At 43.4% G+C, this 21967-nt stretch overlaps 1 protein-coding gene across 1 annotated transcript in view; it reads right to left on the bottom strand.

Moving 5' to 3' along the window:
* HUNK (hormonally up-regulated Neu-associated kinase) overlaps window positions 1-21967 on the bottom strand; it is a gene marked incomplete at both ends in the record, with an annotated part of 57321 nt that overhangs the window by 21693 nt on the left and 13661 nt on the right. Inside the window, 3 exons of the mRNA XM_082337620.1 lie at window positions 968-1103; window positions 6620-6675; window positions 15626-15918. Coding sequence (XP_082193746.1) covers window positions 968-1103; window positions 6620-6675; window positions 15626-15918 — 485 coding nt within the window. The remainder of the gene's footprint in view (window positions 1-967; window positions 1104-6619; window positions 6676-15625; window positions 15919-21967) is intronic.

Genomic DNA, 21967 nt, shown 5'->3' on the forward strand with positions numbered 1-21967 from the left:
TCAGAGCTGGTACTCTCACCCTTGATGTGGATGGATGGCCCACTGCTGGAGTGAGAAATGCAGTAGTCATGCAATGATTAAGCTGTAGGTCTCCTTGGAGGACAGACTGCAAATTAAGCTTCAGCAGAGGAAGTTCTAAAGAGCCTTGAGGTGCAACAGGGGACCCACCGGGTCAAACCGAGAGATGAATTTGAGCCAGGTCTTAGTCTCATATATAAAGTATGGCCAATCTTTCTTAGCAGTAGTAGTACTTGTACAGTACATTACATTTTCCAAGCATTCCAAATACTTCAACTTGGGAATTACCACAATTCTGTTATTTCATGGAAATTTATACAAATGTTATTATCCCCACTTGGTGAGGGAAAATCTATTGATACTAAAGCAAAAGCTAAAACTTAACTGATTTCAGCTAATTCCTCCCCAGGACTGACAAGGATAACTAACACCACATCCATGGCCACCAGGAGGGTAGTGGGAGTTGCATAGTCTACAACAGTACTGAAGACAAATTCACTGACTCCAAAACATCTTTGTAGCTTCCTCTACCTCTGGCACCGGGGACTTCTGTCTGTTCTTTTGCCTGAATGCTAGTAAGGTCACAAAGGTTCAAGAGATTTCTGGCCATTTTTATTTCCCTTTTAATGACCGTGCTTTCAAGTGATGACCTGACTCGGTATCACATTTCCTCTTGTGCCAGAGCCATGTCTTCTACTATGTCTGAACATTACTGATCAACAGCTGTGCTCTACTGTAATCTCTCTATGCTATATGTTCTAGCAATCTATATACAGGTACGTAAAAGATCTATTTCAGACCAAAATATCTGCGCAGTTTAGTTCAGAGAGTCATACTAATTAAACAGGTTTTCTTGCTCAGAGTACCCAAATACATCAATAATGTTTCTCATTTGAGCAATGGGTAACGATGACAGTAATAACAATTATAAACTAGAGAAGTAACTCACATGGACCAAACGTCTATTTTGGGCCCGTATTTTTTCCTTGCCAGAAGTTCAGGGGCTGCATATGCTGGGCTCCCACACTGGGTGCTGAATGGATCAGAATAACCCAAGATGCCTGCACAGTTGCTCAATCCAAAGTCTGTGAAAGGCATAGAGACAGAGTTATGAAAGAGACAGATACAGTAAAACCATGCTAGAACACAAGGAAAAAAAACCACATTTTTTTCCAAAAGCTAAGCAATGAACTGCCTAAGAAAAAATCATCCACATGCAAAAATTTTATATAATTTGTTTCTCTGGGGTGCTAAATAACAAGAGATTTCCACAAACAATAAAAGAAGTCTTAGAACATGGAAAATTATCAACTTCATACACAAAGCAACTACATTTCACTGGGAACTGGATGGCAACAACCGGAGTTGAGCTTGTCCCAGGCACTACGTGATGTGCATGGTGCAGAAAGCCACCTCGGGCTGTCGTGGATTCCATACCGCTGCAGTATGTTACACAGAGGCCAAGTTTAAGTGGGACTTCTTCAACATTTTCCTCTAAATCGTGTAAATGAGCCATCAGATAAAAGGCAGGAGGGATTGCTTTCTGGGACTACTGTGGTGATGCACAAACGCACAGGGTTGCAGAGTCAGCATTTCAGCTCTGAAATAACACAGGCAGATCTTGGAGCAAGAAGGGGAATGTGTTGATTTGGCTCCCCCCTCACCAACTTCTGCCTTGAAGTATTCTGTTTCTGGCCCCTGGGTGTATCTGACACTCTTTTGCTGGTAATAATAACATGGGACTGGCAAGGGCTGGCACCACGAGCTGACCAGAGACAAGGGGCAGCCTCTCCGCACCGAAGGAGGCTGCAGTTTCCCAAGTGCTCTCAGCCAACCCAATCCCAGGCTGGCACCGAGAAGGGTGTTCCTGCAATCTTCCTCCTCTGCTCCAGTGCTGGTATGGCTGCAGGGTGAGCTGGGTTTAAGAAAGGATCTTAAAAATTAAACCACTAAGCAAGGAAAGAAAGGCAGACAGAGTCGCACCAGTGGCAGAAGTGGCTGGGGGCAACGTGCAAGCCCACCCTGTCTAGTGGTAGCCCATGCTTGGCTTGGGAGAAAGCAATTGCGAAACCACAGCCTGAGAGACAACATGGGAAGGTGAGGACAGGTTGCAGAGAGTCTTGAAAGTGAACTCAAACAACTTGACGTGATAAGGGGAAGAATCAAGACAAGCTTGCAAGGAGGGGGATGACATGGGCAAAGCTGACAGGCTGGGAGAACAGCCTTTACTGCAGGGCAACATATCCAGGAGCAACGGATCTAGCGAGGGCACAATCAAAGATGTTTGCATTTATTAATAACTTGTTACTGATGACAGCTGCAACAAAAATACCACTATTAAGAACACTGACATCTATTTTGTTCCTTTCTTTTTCTGATCCAGTCGTCTTAAAAACTCCCAGAATGTATGCGTGTTTAAAATGAAAACTGTCTTATACATAAACGATGCAGTCAGGAGAAGCAGACCTCTGAATCCTCTTCCTATAGGCTTGTGTCTTGCATCCATGCGTCTCGTAAAACAGCATATTTCTGGGTGTGCTACCCACCTGCCTGCATGGGCTAAAAGCATCACATCTTGCAGGCCAAATATAGCAGGCAACTGTTCAGCCCATGCAACACTCTCTCTCCACAGAGTCATTAATTTGGGTCTCTCTCCCTCATCTGCCTACTTATTTGCATAAGACTTGAAGTAACAGCCTGTCCTTTCGCTTTTACCCCATGTTAAATTTGGCTGAAATCAGACAATACCTCAAGGTATTGGAAGCGCTCTGACAGGGAGGTCACATAAGCCTTGTTCCCTTACAAAACCAGGGGAAAAAAATAACAATTCTTACAAAAAAATGCAATTATAAAGATGACTATGCGAGCCGGAGTGCCCAAGTCACTGCACAGTGCTTTCCACTTGACTGACTGCATTTCTGAGAGCGAGACAAGCACAGGAGAGGCAAAGAATCACCATATTTAACATCCGAAGAGGCTCAAAGGGGTTTTGCTGGAGAACATTGTCAAAACTGAAGGGAGGATCAAGACAATTTCCTTGCCTCTGATGGAAAACAATTGTCTCTGGACACTGCTTAATCGTCTCTGCTATATATGTGTTTATCCCTGGGGCTTATACAAATACTTCCAAGGATCCATTTACTTAATTAACGTATTTATTAGCTATGGCCTGAGATGAGTTATGTCAACTGTAAAATACTTCTTTTTAAAACTCCTAGAAATAATATCTCCACACAGTAGTATTCGTGGTCTTTACCCTACTGTGTCATATCGCCTCTAAATTACTTGACTGCAATATAATGCTTTACAGTCAAATTATATAAAACCTATATTCTGCGATGGTGTAAATCAGCATCCTTTTATCATTATCAATGGAGATATACTCTAGTGGAGGTTTTAATTATCTTATTTGCTTAAACCATAAACAACTTATTCACTTTTTTCAGCTCATTCGTTTAATCTAGGCTGGTATACTCTTTTTTCTAGCACCTGTTGAAATGCAGGATGCGTGCAAACACACAGGTATTGGGGACAGAGATTTTATCACAAAAGAAATGGGAATATTGTTATTAACACCGTGGCAGCACATTGCGATCACAGTGTGATTTTTATTACGGATGCACTGCTGATCTGGATAAGAACAGTATCACCACCAGCATTGATAATTTCACTGACATTCCCGTCTCTGTCTTGGGCTTCCTTTCAATAAGCTGAGCTAATTACAGAATTCCGATCAAAGGCCACACTTGGTTTTCCAAAGTAAATATTATGACATGGCAACTCCACCACCCCCACTGTTCGTACTATCGAAGTATCGCATTACACTACTCCTCTTTAACGCCTCCGGGAAATCAACATTAAGCTATGGATATATGGATATCTCTGAAGCTGTGACAGTTGGAATAGGGAAAGAGTTATTAAATAACAGAAGCCTTAGCACCAAGCAGGAGCTCGTGGACAAGTTTGACCAGCAGACCTCCACAGACCTCAGCAGAGCTGCTTATTGGCAGGGTCCTTTTGGTGCCGTAGGTTCTTGAGCAGGATGCCAGGGACTTCGCGTGGCCCCTGAGTGGCTTTTCATGGCATCTTTATCAGATACCTACCACCGTGGGCTGGTAGATGAAGAGAAGTGAATTGTTTCTGGTATTTCCAATCCTGATGTTCTTAGATTTGAGACTTAACAGGCAGCTAAGAACAAGTCCACTTAACACAGCAAATAGAATTTTTCTAATAATACTATCTAAGAACATATTATAAACCACCTTATCATGTAGCTAAAAAGAGTAAAAAAAGCAAGGTGCCCTTAAGCAGCTGGGTGAAGAAAGGGACTCAAGGGATTCAGTTCTCATGGAAATGCATGAACAAGTACGGAGTTTCTATGTCATTTCACCCTTTTTTTTTCCTTTATGGTGGTGTTTTTTTCATTTCACAGTTATTACAAGAGCAACGTTTTTTATTAGGTACTAGTGTGTTTGTTGCTGCACAAGACATGGAGACCAAGGTCCCACCCCAAAGCAGTTAATGTGTGCTGGTTCTGTAGGTCAAAGTTTCTTCTCCCAAGCATGAAAAGCAGCACATAATTCCTCAAAACATGCTCTTCACTCCTGCAGAACCTTCCTGTGATGACGGACCTGATCCATCACATTTCTAGAAAGACAGACTACATAAAATACTGTAGTAAGTGCTGAATGAGCTGAGTGAGGGAACAGGCAGGGAGGAGGAAGAGGAGTAAATCATCTGGTCTATAGATTATCTGGTCTATCCTCCAGTCACAGATAGGTGCTGGAAAATTTCCCTTGTCCTGGGAAGGCCTGGTAGCAACGGAAAGCTGCACAGCAGCTCAAGCACTACTTCTGCTACCACCCGTAAAAGAGGTATTGATGAGGAGAGGCTGCCCAGGGACCTGAGGCCGGTTGCTGCAGCCCCCGCTCCAGCTTTGCCCGCAAGCACGGCAGATGGAGCATGAAGAACGGAGGCACTGCTTCTTCAGGGTGAACAACCAAGAGATCACCAGCATCACTAGTGAGATACGGTGTGAGCTGATTGTGATATTAAATCTGTTTTTACTTACAGCAAAATTATTACTAATAAAGCAACCTTTATTTTTTTACAACATACCCAGTTGGACGGTGGGATTTAATTGCTTTGTTTTAAAATACATACTGTGTACAATCTGCTTTGCCTAAAACATCAGGCTGCAGAGCTGAGGACAATTTATTTCAATGCTAGCGAGGCTACGGAAGATCAAACTGTCTCTTTTCTCTATTCTTCCCACACCACCCACTGCGAGGAGACCTTTCTATGCAACCGAAGCAAATTAAACTGCAGGAACAGTTCTGAAGTCATTTTTTGGCATGTGAGTTTTAATTGTACACGTATCATCTGATTAGGTCTGGGTTTGGATGTCAAGTTCACATACTGTTGTGTAATCCAACACCCAATAACAGGAAAGTTATAGAAATTCTTTAAATCTATCAGATGTTCATATAGCACCGTTGCAAACCATCTGGTCTCACTTATCTGCTAAATCAAGATAATGGGTGGTATCCATCATTACTGATGAATGATTCATGGTAACATATCGGTATCCTCTTGACCCACAGCTGAGGTAATGCAGAGTTCTCTTTTGCTATTATTTTCCCAGAGTCGGTTGATTCGCTACAGAGTAATGACTAAAAGTCGCGGTAAAATTTCCAAAGACTGAATTCCCTAAGTAAATTTTGCGTATTTCAGATTTCATTAACCATCTTCCTCTTGTTTGTTTGGAGATGCATGTGCTTTATACATTACAGTGAGTGTCCATCTGACCTGAATGTTAAGTGTTTTTCATCACTTTTCAGATCATGAAACCTTTTGAAGAAAGAAACTCAGTCAAGTTTTTAAGTCTGCAGCCACAGACATGGCTGTTGGCAAAAGTGTAGGCATGGAGATAAATATAAACAGATGTTTGGCGTTTATGAAGGGAATATTTTCTTTTCAATGCCCACATTAATATTGATGGGAGTTACGCAAAGGCAGTGAGAGACTATACCCCCCAATGATTAATCTAAACTTGAATGAATTGAGCGCGGTGTACAACTGATACCCGAATACAATTAAGACTCTATCGTTGATCTTTTTTATTTTTTAACAGCCCTCTAAACCAATTTCGTATTGGGTGCTGGAAGCAAATTTAACAAATATAAATATAGGACCAAATCTTGCCAGCTGCTAAAAATGTGTGCAACTCCCACTGACTTCAGCCGAAGCATATGCATATGGAGGCAGAATCTAACCCTTAGTAAATATGAAATTATCAAGATAATAAAATAAATTACTTCTGTGGTGTCAATTCTTTAATTCTTTATAAAGCTCCTGATTTGAATATGAAAGCTGTTGGTTAAAAGATGTAGGATTATTCCCATACTCAGTTAAAGCTGAATTATTTGGAACATTTTTTTCACAAGATGCTGTCAGGAACAGCTTGATTGCTATCTATACTCTCTCAGCTCCTCTCTGCAGCAACATTAGCAGTTGTCACATGGAGAATTATGAAGTCTCAAAAACTCTCTTTATAAAACTACCAATTTTAATTACTGGAATTGCCAAACTGGTTTCATACCAATAAGCTTGATATTGTTGTCTTCATCTAGCAACAGATTTTCTATCTTCAAGTCTCTGAAAGAAATAAAATATTTTGAGTGAGCCTCCAAAATAATGAAGCAGCTTCCCATCACTCCCATCAGTGTATTTACATGATTCATATATAATAACGCGTGTAATGAAAGCAGCGCACACAGTTCCCCATTCAAAGCAGGAAGCCCCATGCATTGTCTCCTCTCCAAAATTACCAGTGCTTTCACACACAGTTTCACACCTATTCTTCAGGCACAAAATGACTTTATAAACATGTGTCAGTACATCCTGCAATTAATCAGGTTCTTCACATTTCTCACATACTTAAAAGTTTGCAGAAATCTTATACACTGGAAACATTTCAAATATATGTTTTTTGAATTGGAGGTCACTTTCTCATTACTCTTCACAACCAAAGGCTCTTCACTGGCCACAGCTGAAGAATAAACCTTCTTCTGCAGAGATCTGAGGAGTCAAATGTCTGTCCTCTGCTATTGTCTACAAGGGAGACCAGAATCAACCTTCCCTGCGGATGAAGCATCTAAACTCCTTATAGAGGTGGTCAGCATTGGTACTCCCATACGCTAGAGGTGGAAACTGAGGCTGAAGGACTGAAATGACTTGCCCAATGCCATCCAGAAGGCCAGTAACAAAGCCGACAGAAGAAGCCACACAGGTTTTCCAAGTGCCATGTTAGTGCTTTCTCCACCATGCCACCCTGTCCGACTGCACAGAGCCACTGCACAGATCAGGGCCTGGACCAGTTCCAGGAGAGAGAGGGTAAAATGAAAGCGGTCTCCTACAAGACGACCAACCCTTCTTCTGATATGTACGTCAGCACGTTGTTCACTTTACATGTGCCCTTTCATCACTTAAGAACATGGCTGCGCTTTCCTAAGCCATGTTCTACCTAAGAAAAATATCCCAGAGACCAGCCCCACGCAACAACACCCCAAAACCCCAAACGGTACAGACTAAGCATTAAGTATAATACAAAAAAATCATTTAGGTTGCTACACAACTTGTCCATGACTTGTAGCAGCTGGCTGTGTCTTTATCACAAGATTTTTTCCCCCATCCAGACATAAACAATTTCTAACAATCAGCATGCCAAGGTATCAATAGCTCAGATGGGCAGTGATGCTTCTCCCAGCACGCTTTGGAAAAATCTGGATAATAAAGCCATCAGCTACAATTATGGGAAGTCAGTGACATCCATGGTAATGGATTGCCTTTTGTCTTTGTAAGGCAAAGGGAATAATGACAGATGCTTCTATTACAGATGAAGATATAAGGCTTAATAAAATAAGACAAGTAAACCAAACAAAGTACTTCCACAAGAAGGGATCTGGGAAAGAAAGAAAAATAGCTGTGACCAACTCCAAGCTTTTTTCAAAACGTTCCTCTTCATTTCACTTTATGCCCATGCTGTGTTTCAAATAAACCTGAGGTAGAACAGTACTTGCAGGTAGGATGCCACTCACTTCACCAATACGACCACAAGGACCTCTCCAAACAGATGTTTCTACACTCCAGTGAGCATTTCTTGCAGATTTTCCTTGTTTCACGTGTGAATAAGAAATAGGGGAAATACTATATAAGTCTACTGAAGGAGAGTATTTTGCAAATTTCAGGTATTCAGGGGCAATATCCAGGCTTTCCTAGAGTGTCCAACCAAACACTTCCTAAGGAGAGGACTGCCTTCTGCACCAGTCCTCTTCTCGGAGGAGCAACATAACTCGGTCAATAAGGCACCAGCCTGAGAGACAGGAGGAGGGGATTATGTTCCCTCCTCTGGCAATAAGCCGGCGTGTTAACTTGAGGAAACCAGCCACGTTAAAAGTGACAGTTGATTTCAAATACCATGGCAGAGAGGTAACCACATTTGGTGGTGTTTTGACCAAGACCCAGCCTACAAAGAGCCCACTCTCCAGGCCTGCTCCCGCTCTGAGGGTGAGCACCTCCTCCAGGCCATGCACTCCATAAGCCTGGCTGGCATCCATGGCATCCCTCTCCTCATCCTCGGAAGACTCCACGTGCCACGACTGCGCTGCAGACCCACCGCCCTGCGTCCTCCAAAAGGAGCTTCCCTCGTAGGGCAACCGCTGCTGCTGAGAAACGGCTTGATACAAGGAGGACGTGCCCTGCCAGATGGATCTGGATCAACCCACTTCTGCTTCCCTCTACTGCCAAAAAAGGGCTTACTTCTTCACATCTCGTGTCCTTATTGCTTGCAGGTGGAGGTTTTCACAGACAGTGCGATTAGAAAGATATCGGGGCCAGGAATTTAACAGGAGAGACTGCCAAAAAAACAGTATGGGAAAGAGGGAAAAACAAAAAAAACCAACCAAAACCCAAAACTAAACTGAAATCAACAGAAGCACATGGAGCTTCGGGTCATTCACTGCAATGCTCAGTACGATGTCTCAAAGCGAGAAGAAAGACCATTTGGAAGCTCTGAGTACATTAAACATTAGCTAAGAAGAGGTAAGACTTTAAAAATATAGGCAAGGGAACAGAAAGATGAAAGCTCTAAGTAGAGGAGAAAAGACACGCAGGCAATTAGAATATTAAATGAGTGAGAGGAGGGCTAAAAATAAACACAAGAAAAGACATTTCAAAGGATTCAAGGTTAAAAAAATAAAGCTAAAGGTAAATATTACAGAGCATTTTAAAGCTATCAGAGGGGAAAAAAAAAAAAATTATAGCCTCAGTATAGAGTGCAATCAGACCTGCTGGTTAATTAAAGATGTTTACCCATATGTCTATTCTCAGCAGATTTGCTGGTAAGTGGTAACTGATCTAATAGTCCATATGCACCACATTTTTGTCAACTCATGTCAATAGGAAAGCACTTTTTTTTGGTGTGACACTGGGAGCTAGGACAAACAGGTTTTTACTCCTTGGTACAACCTAATGAGAAGATTCCACACGAACCAGCCTTACACACGCGAAGCAAAAGCCGTACAAAACCAAACGAAAAATGCCCAGATTAAGCCATAGTTGGAGAACCGCCACTACGCAGATGTGGACCCGTGGGCGGGCACCGGGCAGGACCCCCGGGCAGCCCGGTCCCCTGCTGCAGGCTGGCAGCGGGGCACAGAGGTGGCAAGTACCCGCAGCCAGGACAGCAGAAGTGCAAATAGAGCCTGTGTGTCTGGACAAGATCCGCGGCTGTCGGGACAGAAGGGTGATTCAGTGAATACTTTAAGAGACTTTAACAATGCACCAAATTACCCTCTTTTTAACAAAAAGTGCAGTGATACAATGCAATTATATATCTGCTCATCCTGCAGAGAGACAGGACCAATTTCCCTAAAGTTCCTAAATCCATCAGTTCTGCCTGATTCAAACTTAAATTATTTTTTACAAAGAGAGGCTCATCTGAGTTGCTGCATTGTTTGAATGTTTACATTAATTTGTTGTAATGGAAAAAGTAGCATCATTGCACCCAAAAGTGTTGGGGAACCCTGAATTTTATGCACTATATTATAAATGGTTTAACAAATACAAGCAAACATACCACCTCATTTATTCTAGTCAGTGGAGATTTCTGCATGTTTTTAATAGTTGCAAACTGCAAGAGAGGACGTGAGTGACCAGCTACGACACACGCAGCACTTGAAACCCTTGTTGAACTCAATGCAAAGACCCAAAGCATTTCACATCACGTACACGTGTCGGTCCCTGCAGACTCAAGGGTTCTCATAATTATGCACGTGGCTTGCACTTCTTGGTGGGCTGCTGGAGCTGGACACAGCTGCTTTGCAACTGGAAAGGCTGGGCAAGCGCTCCCTTATGCAGCCAGCAGCACGTGCGACGCCGCATGGGGTTGAGGTGGGGAGATGCTGGAGACCTTCGGCTTCCCTCCTTGAGGTAAGTCTGATCTTGTTCCTTACTGTCTCGGTGTCTCAAAAAATGGGAGTAGATGATTATTTTTTTTTTCCCCTTAAGCAAATTTTTGGCATTCATTGCTGAAAAACTTCAAAACACCAGAATGCATCCTCAGTGATTAAATACCAGAGGAACAAAAACTTTTACCTCTTTCTGAGGGCTTAGTTCCATGATGTTGAGAATGTCTAACCATGGTACATTAGTCAAATCTATGAATAATGAAGACACTCAAGGAAGATCAAGCTGCATTACCACAATGTGGAGAATCAGCATATATTTATGCCTTGTCAGCGTGCGAAGCTAGCAGCATACAGCCATCATTCCCTGTATTTGAAAATACGCCTGCTTCATGGGATGGTTTATTTGGGAGTTTGTTCTTTTGTTGATGGGGCTGATTTTGCTCTGGCTTTTCTTAGAGCTTCACAGACCACTTTGGAAACCCCAGCTCCAGCCATTGACTCCACCAAGGAACATGAGTCTGCTTCACTGAGCGACCTACCCCAGGCTTCAGCTGTCAGCTCAGCATGCTTTTGAAAGAAGCTTATTCAGTGCCATTGCAGGCATCAGACAGCAAAACTGGTTTTTGCATTTCACACTTTATTTCTTGTCTGGGGGAGGAGGGATGAGAAGGAAGGTTTTACCAGAAAGCAGCTGCAAAGCAGCAGTGGTTGGCTGCTGTCTCCTGTATCTTATTTTTAATCATAAGACCATCATGAAAAATCACTCCTTAGCTACCAACCCACAAGCCCACTTTCTAGCCCCATGCAAGAGCCGGCGGTGAGCTGGAAAGGTTGCAGAGATTTGAGTTCATCATCACATCTGTATGCATTTCAAAGGCTTTGTTATCAAAATATTATTTATTGAGCCGGATACTTTTACCAGTCACAACGTCACCGAATTCAATGCAGTTGCCTCTGTAAAAGAGGAATTCAGTCCATTGTTTTCACTAAAACAATGTTTAGTTTGTTTACCGCAGAGTACTCCAAGAAAGAATGCCCAAAGGTAATTCTGAAATCTGACATAAAATAGAAAGACAAACCAGCTTTGCACTTCAAAAGGAGACTTTGTTCTGTAGTGCAGGATCTGTCATAAATATTGCATCAGCAGCCAGACTGCTGGCACTTAAAATTAATAGGATGGAAGTTATCAAAGCCAACATGTCAAAGTAGCGGGTACCAAGGCAGGAATCCCGTAGCACCCTGAGCAACTGGATCATATGTCACCACCGTACTCTGCTAGGGAAAGAGATCATGGAAAAATATATAAACTCCGCTCAAAACGTTAGGGTTTTTTTTGTGTCTTTCAAACTCCTGATCTACTTTTAATTACAAAATGGCAATGGAATGTATGAATATGCTGCCATGAAGACAGAAAAAGAGGGAATACAGAAAGCTATCTTTGCTACCAATACATTATTAAATTCTTTTCTTCGACATCCTGACAGTAATTGCACTGAATGGGATTGAATTTTGTTAAAATTGCTTTAAAAGGGTTGTTGAGAATTTCCTGTGGGCTGCAGTGGCAAGCACCAAGGCTTTCACTTCGTTTTCTCTGTTGTCCTTACACTCCCAAGGGGCTTATTGTTCATCCTGCTTTTTGACAGCGTGAAGGCCTATGTAAACACCCTCTGAAAAGAGAAAGCTTTACCAGATACTGCCATTTGGATTTGTTTTCCTCTGTCAGAGGGAAAGACAAATATTCCTACCTGATTCACAGCTGAGCTTGTTGCAAGTATATTTTTAGCAACCAACCAGCTTTTCTGATAGAAGGAATGAAACGCAAATGATTACATGAAATTATATTTAGAATAGTGGCATTTCTTTTTTCAGTGAGCAGCCAAGGAGTTCTGAACCCTGGACACCCCTCACCGAAGATGCAGCTCCTGCCCTCAGGAACTTGAAGTCTTCATCCATCATAGCATATGAGATGTTTATAATTTGAAATACACCTATACAGTCAAACATGAGTAATTTTTAACTTCTCTAAATAAAATGAGGTTTCTTTAAGTTTTTTAATTTTAGGCTTTTTACACATCAGTGCCTCTTAAAAGAGGCATTTCAATTGAGTTCTGGGTCCCAGCTCTTGTCCAGAGTGCTTTTCTGCCATGCCAAGTCTTGATTGCAAGTCACGAAGCTTACTGAGTAATATTCATCAAATAATGTAATCACATTTCATGCAACTTATTTCATCTGCCTTTTTTTTCATGCTGAGTTATCAAACAGGGCAAGTCATCTATATTATTCCCCAAATAACGAAGACAAAAACGCTGGTGGCTTTTGTAATAAAATAGTCAGTGAACACTTTTCAATGTCCTGCCCCATTCAATGTGAATGATGAAAGCATTTGGAGAGAGACAAACAGCAGACTGCTTTCTGGCCTAGGATGCCGTGTTTTGTTTCACACGCAGTGAATGTGAACACCCACAGATTACCGCGTAGATGAAAGTGCTGTTATTTTTACCTGTTTTAAAAATAACAACAATAACAACAACAGAACATTGCCATTTCATCCAGGGTGAGAATGAATCAGACTTCTGCACTATTTTTTCCCCCCTCTTCAGTTGCAGATTGAGTAGTCTGTTTTTAGAGTTGCCACAGTCAAAAGCCTGAGATGCTGAAGGACAACTCCTGGGCTAACTACTGTTCTTTCTCCCTCTCTTGCTTGCAGAGAGCCAGGAGAATAAATCTGGATCACGCCATTGGTGTTTTTTCCTGCATCTCTATCCTGCTCTATGTACTTTTTTTGCAGAATAAGTCAAGACATTGAATGTTAAGCCAGAGAAAATACTTGCTGTGATTCTGTCAAATTTTATCAGTTCAAGCAGAATTGGACCTGCTCATTACCTGGATGGAAGACTCCCAAGGACGAGCTCTGTGCCATGCTGTGATTTGAGAAATGGAGTGGACAGAGTACGCTGCCTTTGGGGTAAGGATTAATCCAACGCCATGGGGCTGGATGGAAAGAGCTCAGCTGCCAGATGCAGCAGAGCATATCAGTATTTCCAGGGCTGCTTCCTCCCTCTGCTCACGAAGGTCCCTCACGCTTCAGTCTCTGTGAGCTGTGCTTATGTTCGCAGAGACAGCAGAGAGAAAGAGGGGCTGAGGGCCAAAACTGCTGTGAGCATGCAGCATCCGTATGGGAACTCGTGCTCACATTCTCTCTGGACCTCAAAGCCTTGCCTTCTTCCCACCACAGTAGCCTGTGGATTGTAGCTTGCACCTAATGAACAAGCTATTTTGGTACAAAATGTGGGTTTGAATGCTCCCTGAAAAAGAAGGTAATCAAAGCCAAACCTACCACCCCCCCCTGAAGCCCTTCAGCCACTATGCAGAGGGTAAATTTTTCAGGGAGAGGAACTGCTGCTGAACTCAATACTGCTGTTAAAAGCTAAACGCATTCATCTTGTTCCTGCCAGGTTTTCCTCTGCCCACCTCAGAAACTTTGACCTTTTTCCTTCCTCTCTCTCTGTACATACCAGATATCAACTGATCCCTTAAAGCAATAAGTAGAGTTCTTCCTTTTCCATGCCCCAAACTGTGGGGCTAATAATTTAGAGAGGTCAGCAGTTTAGCTGCCGATAGAGAACCTGCAGAAGAGACCTGGTGGCTGCTCAAATATTTATATTACAGTGGTACCAGAAATTTAGCTCGAGGTAAGACCTCAGTATACCCGAGGTTGTATGTGCATGTAGCACCTACCCCTGATGGACCACAGGGAACACACGGAGAGATTCAAGACAAAAAAAAGCAGCTTTCAGAAAGCGTGGAGTTCCACCAAGCCAGATGCACCCAACAGTGTTGCACAGCAGTAGGCAGCTCAGCACACAGCTGGGCACAGCTGGAGGAGCTGGCTGTGGGCTGCCTTCAGGCAGTTTGCCAGCTGCCTGCATAGCAGCCCTGTGGATGGGTGCGTACAACAGCTCTCCATCAGAGAGTCATACAGAGTCAGCGCAGCCAAGGAAATTACGACCCAGATCCTCAAAAGTATTCAGGTGTCTATCTCCTACTACATGCCTGCATAACCTAAGAGGATGAGGCCTACACAACTTGCTCAGCATCATATGGGAAGTATGTGGGAGGCCAGACTTGGGCCAACTTTAGAAAGTAGAGCCTTCTTCGACAACACCCTATAAATACACCTAAGAAAAGAAAAGGAGATATACTGGCTCAGACCAAAGGTCTACCCAGCCCTCCCTCCTCCTGTCTCCATAGCAGCCAAGAACACATAAGCAGAGAAAGGAACAGGGACCGGCAACCACGTGTGATACCTCCACCTGTACTCTCCTAGCCTCTACCACTTGCTGCTCAGGGACTTCAGGCAGAGGTAGCTACTCCTTATTCAGCAGCCCTCTGCAGACTTCTCTCTGATGTACTTATTTCCCCTTGAGCCCACTTTAAATCCACAGCATCCTCCTCCTGCAAGGAGATCCACACCTGCTTATACACCAATTGAACAAAGGTCCTAAAGAAAGAAAGTGATGTACCACAACAGCTCTGGATCTCTCCTGAGAAGACACTGCGAGATGAACTGAACGGTTGCATTGTACTTCACAGTATTCAAACTTGTGAGGTCCTGTTGGGGTAACATAACCAGCGGAAAGAGCAGAGAAGCAGAAGCAAGGGACTTCTGTGTTCCCGTTCAGGCTTCGTCCCAGCTGTGTCACTGCGAGGCTTTGGGCAAATCAGTTCATCTCCCCATACTGCTGTATTTCCACCAGCAAAACAGACACAACCACCTCCTCAAAGACATAGCGAAATGATTCATTAGTTAATGTTGGTACAGCGCTTTGAAGAGGCAAAATAGTGCTACTTGCAGGAAAAGAGCCCTACTTTTGCAAAGGACAGGCTTATCTTTAAGGACATGGAGTCAGCACAGCTCCCGTCTGCTCACCTGAAGTTACACATTTACTTAAGTGCTTTCTGCAGATACTTTCTAATGTCTACAACATAAGCATCTAAACAATATCATGAAGATTAGCCAAAAAAGCTGTCAGGGATATGTTTTTATAAGGAACACTCCTTACTACACAAATAAATGCCAAAAATACCACTTAGAGGCTCTGAGATAAATTTTAACCAGAGAGGGTTTTTAAGATTACCTGTGAACTACTCCTGCCCGGTGAAGATGTTCAACTGCCAGGATAAGCTGCCGGATATATTTGCGCGCTTCATGCTCCTCAAGTCTTTTTTTCTCATAGATCTTGTGCATCAAGTTGCCACCAGGGCACAGCTCCATGACAAGGTAGTAGCTGTTTTCAGTTTCCAGTATATCCAGCAGCTGAGCAATATTCGGGTGGCGGATCATTTGCTGGATCTGCCCTTCCCGTCGCAGATTCTTGGTGACATAGGTGTCCTTTTTGGCTCTTTTCTTGTCAATTACTTTCACTGCCACCTAATGAAAAAACAAAGGAGAGGGGGTTGTTAGCAGTCATACCAATGATTTATTGCTTTAACCTTGTATACACAACCTCAAAAAAAAAAAAAAAAAAAAAATCAAAGGATGTCAGTCTCAACTGATACACCATGGTTTCAGGCACAACTGCCCAGGTCAGAGAAACAGCTGCTTTTCCAACTCCACCCCCTCCACTGACAATTCCTTTCATTATCCCCTTGTACGGTGACAGATAAAAGTTACCGCAAGGAAACAGATAACAAAGAGGAGGAGACAATCTCATTAACCATACCCAAATACTTTGCACACTTAATAGTGACAGTTATTTCATTTATTTTCTCAGAAAGTCTTCAGGCTGGCATTTACAAGTTGTAAGTGTCATTTTTGGCTGTTCCTGGCTTTTGACATAGGACTTGAGGTGATGTGATAACTTTCTCAAACTACAGCCAAATGTTAGTTTTGCATTATTAAAAAGAAAAAAAAAATAAGAAAATCAAAATGATTTTGGTATCACTCTCCTGGCACATTTCTTTTCCCTCTTTTAAAACGTACATGAAAGACGATCCCCTTGTTACTTCTAGAACTGAGCAACTCTGCAAAATCCAAGAAGGCAAAACTTTTTTCTTTAATGCAAGTTCCCAGCGGCCCACCTGCTCAGAGCTGTCCGAGTCAACTGGAGCCCATCCTGAAAGTACATAATAAAACTAAGGAGAGTCTGCACCACAATCTATGACACAGCATGTGCTAGCGTCTGTCCAAGTGCTTTCCTTCTCATTGCTGGTGCAGAACGCCAGATGAGAACAAAAGGATGGGACCGGCTAGGGTATCGCTCTTTTCTACGCTTAAAGAATCTGGTTCCTTTTATTGTTTTAATGGATTCACTAAATAGTCGCAATAAAAGTATCTGCCTTTTTCTACCTCAAATTTATAGGCACTTATTTATTTATTGAGGTTTCTTATTTAGACCGGGTGCTGCAGACTTCCAGGTCATCCACGCCAGGCAAAGATTTAACAGCTTGTGCCAGCTGAGCAACAAAAGGCACCGCAAAATCCTCCTCCCGGCTCCTCCTTTCCTCAGAGCTCAGCAACAAAGGAAATCCTTCACCCCACGCGCCCAGACCCCGCAGCTCGCCCATCGTTACCCAAGGGACAGCTGCTTGTTTGTCAGGATGAGGCGGGGGAATCACGGTGCTTGGTATTCCTGTGCGATGCTGAATTTTACAGGATGTGAAAGAGTCTTGTTTGCATGGGTCCATGTCCAACAAAATGCACAGAAAATGCCACGATCCCTCTGCCCCCCAGATGGAGGCACAATGATGCTGCACCCACATCTTTGCTGTCTGCCTTGATTTGGCCTTGGAGGATCTCCCGCATTACCTTACTCCTACAACGAGAAGGAATAAGAAATGTGGGGAAAACCTCAGAGTTTTATTTACCCTAGCCTTAACACCCAGACAACAGCACAAGCCCAAGAGGCTTCCCTCCATCTCCAGATCATACATCCTTCATCACGGCCGACCCACTAACCACTCACAGCAAACTCATTTCAACTACGGCCAACAACATCGTTACAATCCACGGCACTGCGGGCGGGTGGGCTTCGGCAACAGGGAGACAAACTTATGCAAAGCATACCTGGCCGCCTTCCTAGCTTGAGAAAGTGCCAAGCACATATCAAGCACATGACAGCTCCCAGTCTGACTAGCCTTACCTTTATTTTTTTCTGTGAGCAAAGGAAAGGTTAAATTAGCGAACATTTTGGTTTTCCTTTAGAGAACAAAAGGCAGAAAAAATATGGTCTGGAAATACGACAACAAAAATAGATCCAGACCCTCTGACACGAACGCCTTGAATCAAAGTCAAGTTTTATCAGCAGAGGAACTGAAGAAGAGAACTACAGGATTTGGGGCTACATGGTCTGTCTTAAGAGCCAGAAGTCAGGATCGCTGAGCACGTTATTAGCTGGATACATTTCCGCTGCTAAAAGATCATTCTGATGAAATACCCTTGATAAAGAGATAAGGCTGAACACCATGCATAAGACAGCTGCCTGGGTGAAGCCCAGAGCAGCACCAGGACCATAAACGCCTGGAAGCTACATTCCTGACTAGTCACATTAAAGGAAGATTAGTTAGTTGTAAGGTAAAACAGGCAAATCACAGCTTAACTTCAGAATTTTTGAAAGCCTCAGGTGATTCACCAAGGAAACAGTCTTAAATTAGTACGTTCTTCCATCTAATGAGATAGGACCAAGAACACAGAGGCTTGCATGGATTATTTAGACAGCAAACCACAGAAGCTATTCTGGTGAGGACAAACAAATTCAGGGGTTACAGAAACATGAGATGCCAATTTGTTTGCTGGCAACACAACCCAATCTCTGCAAAAGTTTTAAAAAAAGAAAAAAAAAAAAAAGCTGCTATCTTCCACAGCTGCAGGATACAAAACATGGAGTAGTAACAGTATGGAACAGTAATCTGTTATCCATATTGGTAAGTCATCTCCAATTCATTGACCTAAAAAGAAGCACATTACTAAATGCAGGCACGTCTGCCGCCCAGGCTGAGCCCGGCTGTGGGGAGCAGGGGCAACCACCTGAACCCAGGAGACAGAGCCAACGATGCGACTACTTGATAACTTTTTCACTATCACAAAGAATTAGCTTTCTCCGCCTTAAGGACAAATTTTCTCCTCGGTTTTGACAGATACTTGGTCAGGCACCTTACCTATCCCAGCAGACAAGCAAAGCTGCTGTCAGACCCACCCTTGACTCTGAGCTACCTTTCCCCCTTCAACGCCCCTTGCATCGGGTCTGAGAGATCCACCAGCAGAGCTGACAGCACTGAGAAAGGAGCAAAAAACAATTTTGTTTCGGCAACAGTTTTGCATAGGGGAAAGAGAAGATTAAAACACTAGTTAAGACTGCAGGAGACTTGCATCTCCCACACCAGGCAGGAAACCAGCTTCAGCGCGACACTGCTTGCTCCCGGGACAGACGTGCGTGGGACCTTGCCTCCTCGCACAGGTCCGTGCTGCAGCACAGGGCACCCTGGAAACATAACAGAGAGATGCCCCTCTCGCCACCTCTATTCAAAAGCCAGGGTCTTTAAAGAAACCTCTATATATCTAAAGAAAAAAACTGTAGCTGACCGAAACACACAAGCAGCCTATCAACTTTCGTATGGATACTCTCCATAATAGCTTCGAGCTTTTGTTCCCGTTCCTCTCCGTTCCTCCCAGGTCTTCTTCCTTACTTTTGCTTATTCTTCTGTCCTCCTAGTCAATGCCCTTTCCCTTACACTGCTCTTTTTGCTTTTGCTTTCTTGTAGGATCACTTTGCTTTCCTAAGTGAAACGCATCCCATGATATAAGGGCTGTGTAAAGGGGCCAGCGCTGTCAGGCAGAGCTCTGGTGGGATTTTGTTGCTTGTTTGGGTTACTTGGATTTTCCCCTGATTTACAACTTATTCTGAAGCATATCAAGGAAATCTAGGGATCAAACTCTGCACTCAGTTACTCCAGGACTGACTTAGCTAAATATCCACGATTTTGAGTTCATCCAGAGTTAGACCAAGGTAAATCAAGACCGAATGTGCCCCGACACATTTAATATACACAGCCTCCTCTACAGTGTACATGTGTGTGCATACACCTGAAAATTTCATTCATGCAGAAGGAAAAAGCATTCAGTAGAGAAAATACTGTAGATGTTAGATAACCATAAAATAAACACATTCAAGCTTTCATAACCTACTCAAGACATGCCAATTATTCAGGTTTGCTCTCCCAAGTTTCAAGTAGTGGCTCTTTGTCTCTGCATCATCTGCATCATGCCTATCTTCTGACTTGAATTCTTGTCCAATATTGGCATAGAAATAAAAAATAAAAGATAAAGCAAGTAATTACTCTGAATATGTAGCAGCAGTGGCTCTTGACATTCAACACTTTGATTTGGCTAAACCTTCGCTGTGTAAATAAATAAACGGTTTAGGTTATTCTGTGTTATGAGGTACAAAGATGAGTAATAGGCCATATTTTTGGTTCCCGAGTCCTAGAATTACACTGTTGAAATGAATTACTTTCCTGAAGTTTATGGTGTGACACATCATATGAGCAATTGCTGCTTCTCTCGATCGTCGCACTAAAATAGTTCAGGTTGGGCTAAAACATACTGGAGCGGAGGTGAGGGGGAAGTGCAAGCACCGCTCTTCTCCACAGATCGTTGGAGGAGACAGTGACATTGCTTACAGAACCAAGCAGCTAAAACATCATCAGCAAATACAGGCACGTGTCATCACCCAAACAAAGGCACACGTTTGACACACACGGGTGGAGGATTTTTGCCAACTAGTGTTTTAGGTGGTTTGTGAATCTGTAAGAGAGAGGCAGGGGGTGTGGAGCTGACTGGCACCAAACTGCACAAAAACAGTCACAGCAAGGCCCAGAGAAAAAGCAAGAAGAGAGAGTTTAAAGGACCAGACATTGCCTGGAGAAATCTGGGAGCCAGGGCTTCGGTTGCTAGATCCCTGCTGCATCCAGAGAAAACACATTTTACATCCTCTTTGTAAACAGTCATGCCTCGACGTATGAAATTGCAACAAAGCATGGACGGTGGCTCCCACACATCCTAAGCACGCCCCAGGGTAGCGTCCGTATGTCCGTGCAAGGGGCACATTTTGCATCGGGCAGCTCCCCAGACCTGTGACCCAACAGCACGCCGAGCCCACGGAGCCACTGATGGGTCTGCTGCACCAGGCAGGAGGAACCTCCAGGTGCTCAGTGGGCAGAAGTCAAAATCATCTTCTCCCCCTCCCCTTCTGCCAGCTATTTATAACCCCGACAGTGACACTTGGAAAAATCACAGGTCAAGAAGTAGTGCTTTTGTTAGCGAGGGAAAGATGTTTGCTTACCCAGCAGACATGCAAAGGTCTATTCAGATCATTGCCTGACTGCTCTGCAGCAGTGTCGTTTCGTCAGAGTGCGGCTCAGTCTTACTGAGACGTTTTTTTTTTTTCTTCAAACCAACCCTCCATAACTACTCCTCGGTGCTGGAAGCCTGCTTTGAAAACTTGTATTTTTCAACTTCTGTTGTGCTTCAACAAGAAATTCAAGGCATGGTATGCCTGCAGCATACTGCTGATGGGAAACCAAATGTTGGATACCAGGATGAAGCTGAACACAACACCATAACAATATCGGGGGGGAGGGCGGATCCAAGCCTGCTGTAGAATCTATTTTCAACTACAGACAAAATTGATGGAAAGCAATAGGGTTTCTGTTTTTTGGCTGGTTGTTCCTCATCTCCCCAAGCTGCAAAGAGCTTTATTCAAGCCATGGTTTTACACTAAAAACACCTATGCCTCTACCTAGCTTTCCGGAGAGAATCTCAAGCTTCGACCAGTTAAGACACATCATGATGCCACCTGAATAAAGAACAAGTAACAACCACATAACCAGCAGTGACTTCAGTCACATGATACATTAGCACTTGGGGAACCCAGGTCTGAGTTCAGCCTTGGGCTTCTTGCTTGCCGGATCGGACGTCTTTGCACAGGCTGTCTCTTGGCAGAAGGATGCACCTCAAAGGCAGCAAGCCTTCTGTTTGCCAGAAAACGGGATTTCTCAGTGGCCTGTTTGCCAAGTCAAAGTCAAGAGGTCTTGAACAATACTCATGTCAGACACTTGCAATAACATCTAGAACAGTTTCACAGTAATGGCCCCAGCCTGGCAAATAATGTTATAACATGTTTAACTTTACAGAGAACAGAAGACTGCACGTGACCTTGCAAAATCAGGGTATGACATTTTGAGGACTTTGCGTTTTCCCCACTTACCCAACCACTTGAATTGTTTCCTTCTGCAAATTCTCTCCTAACTTTAAATAAGAGGAAGGCAGTTCCTGCAGACCTCTGCCAAAGGGAGCTCCAGCTGAATTGAGAGGAAACTGGTTTGAATAAGAATCCAGCAAGCACTGTGAGATTTGGCCAGGAGACCAACATAGCACAAGAGAAGCAACTTCAGCTATCGCAGGGACTATTCAACTACTGGAG

The sequence above is a fragment of the Platalea leucorodia genome, assembly GCF_965183815.1.
Source record: "Platalea leucorodia genome assembly, chromosome: 2".
In the NCBI taxonomy this organism is placed as follows: Eukaryota; Metazoa; Chordata; class Aves; order Pelecaniformes; family Threskiornithidae; genus Platalea; species Platalea leucorodia.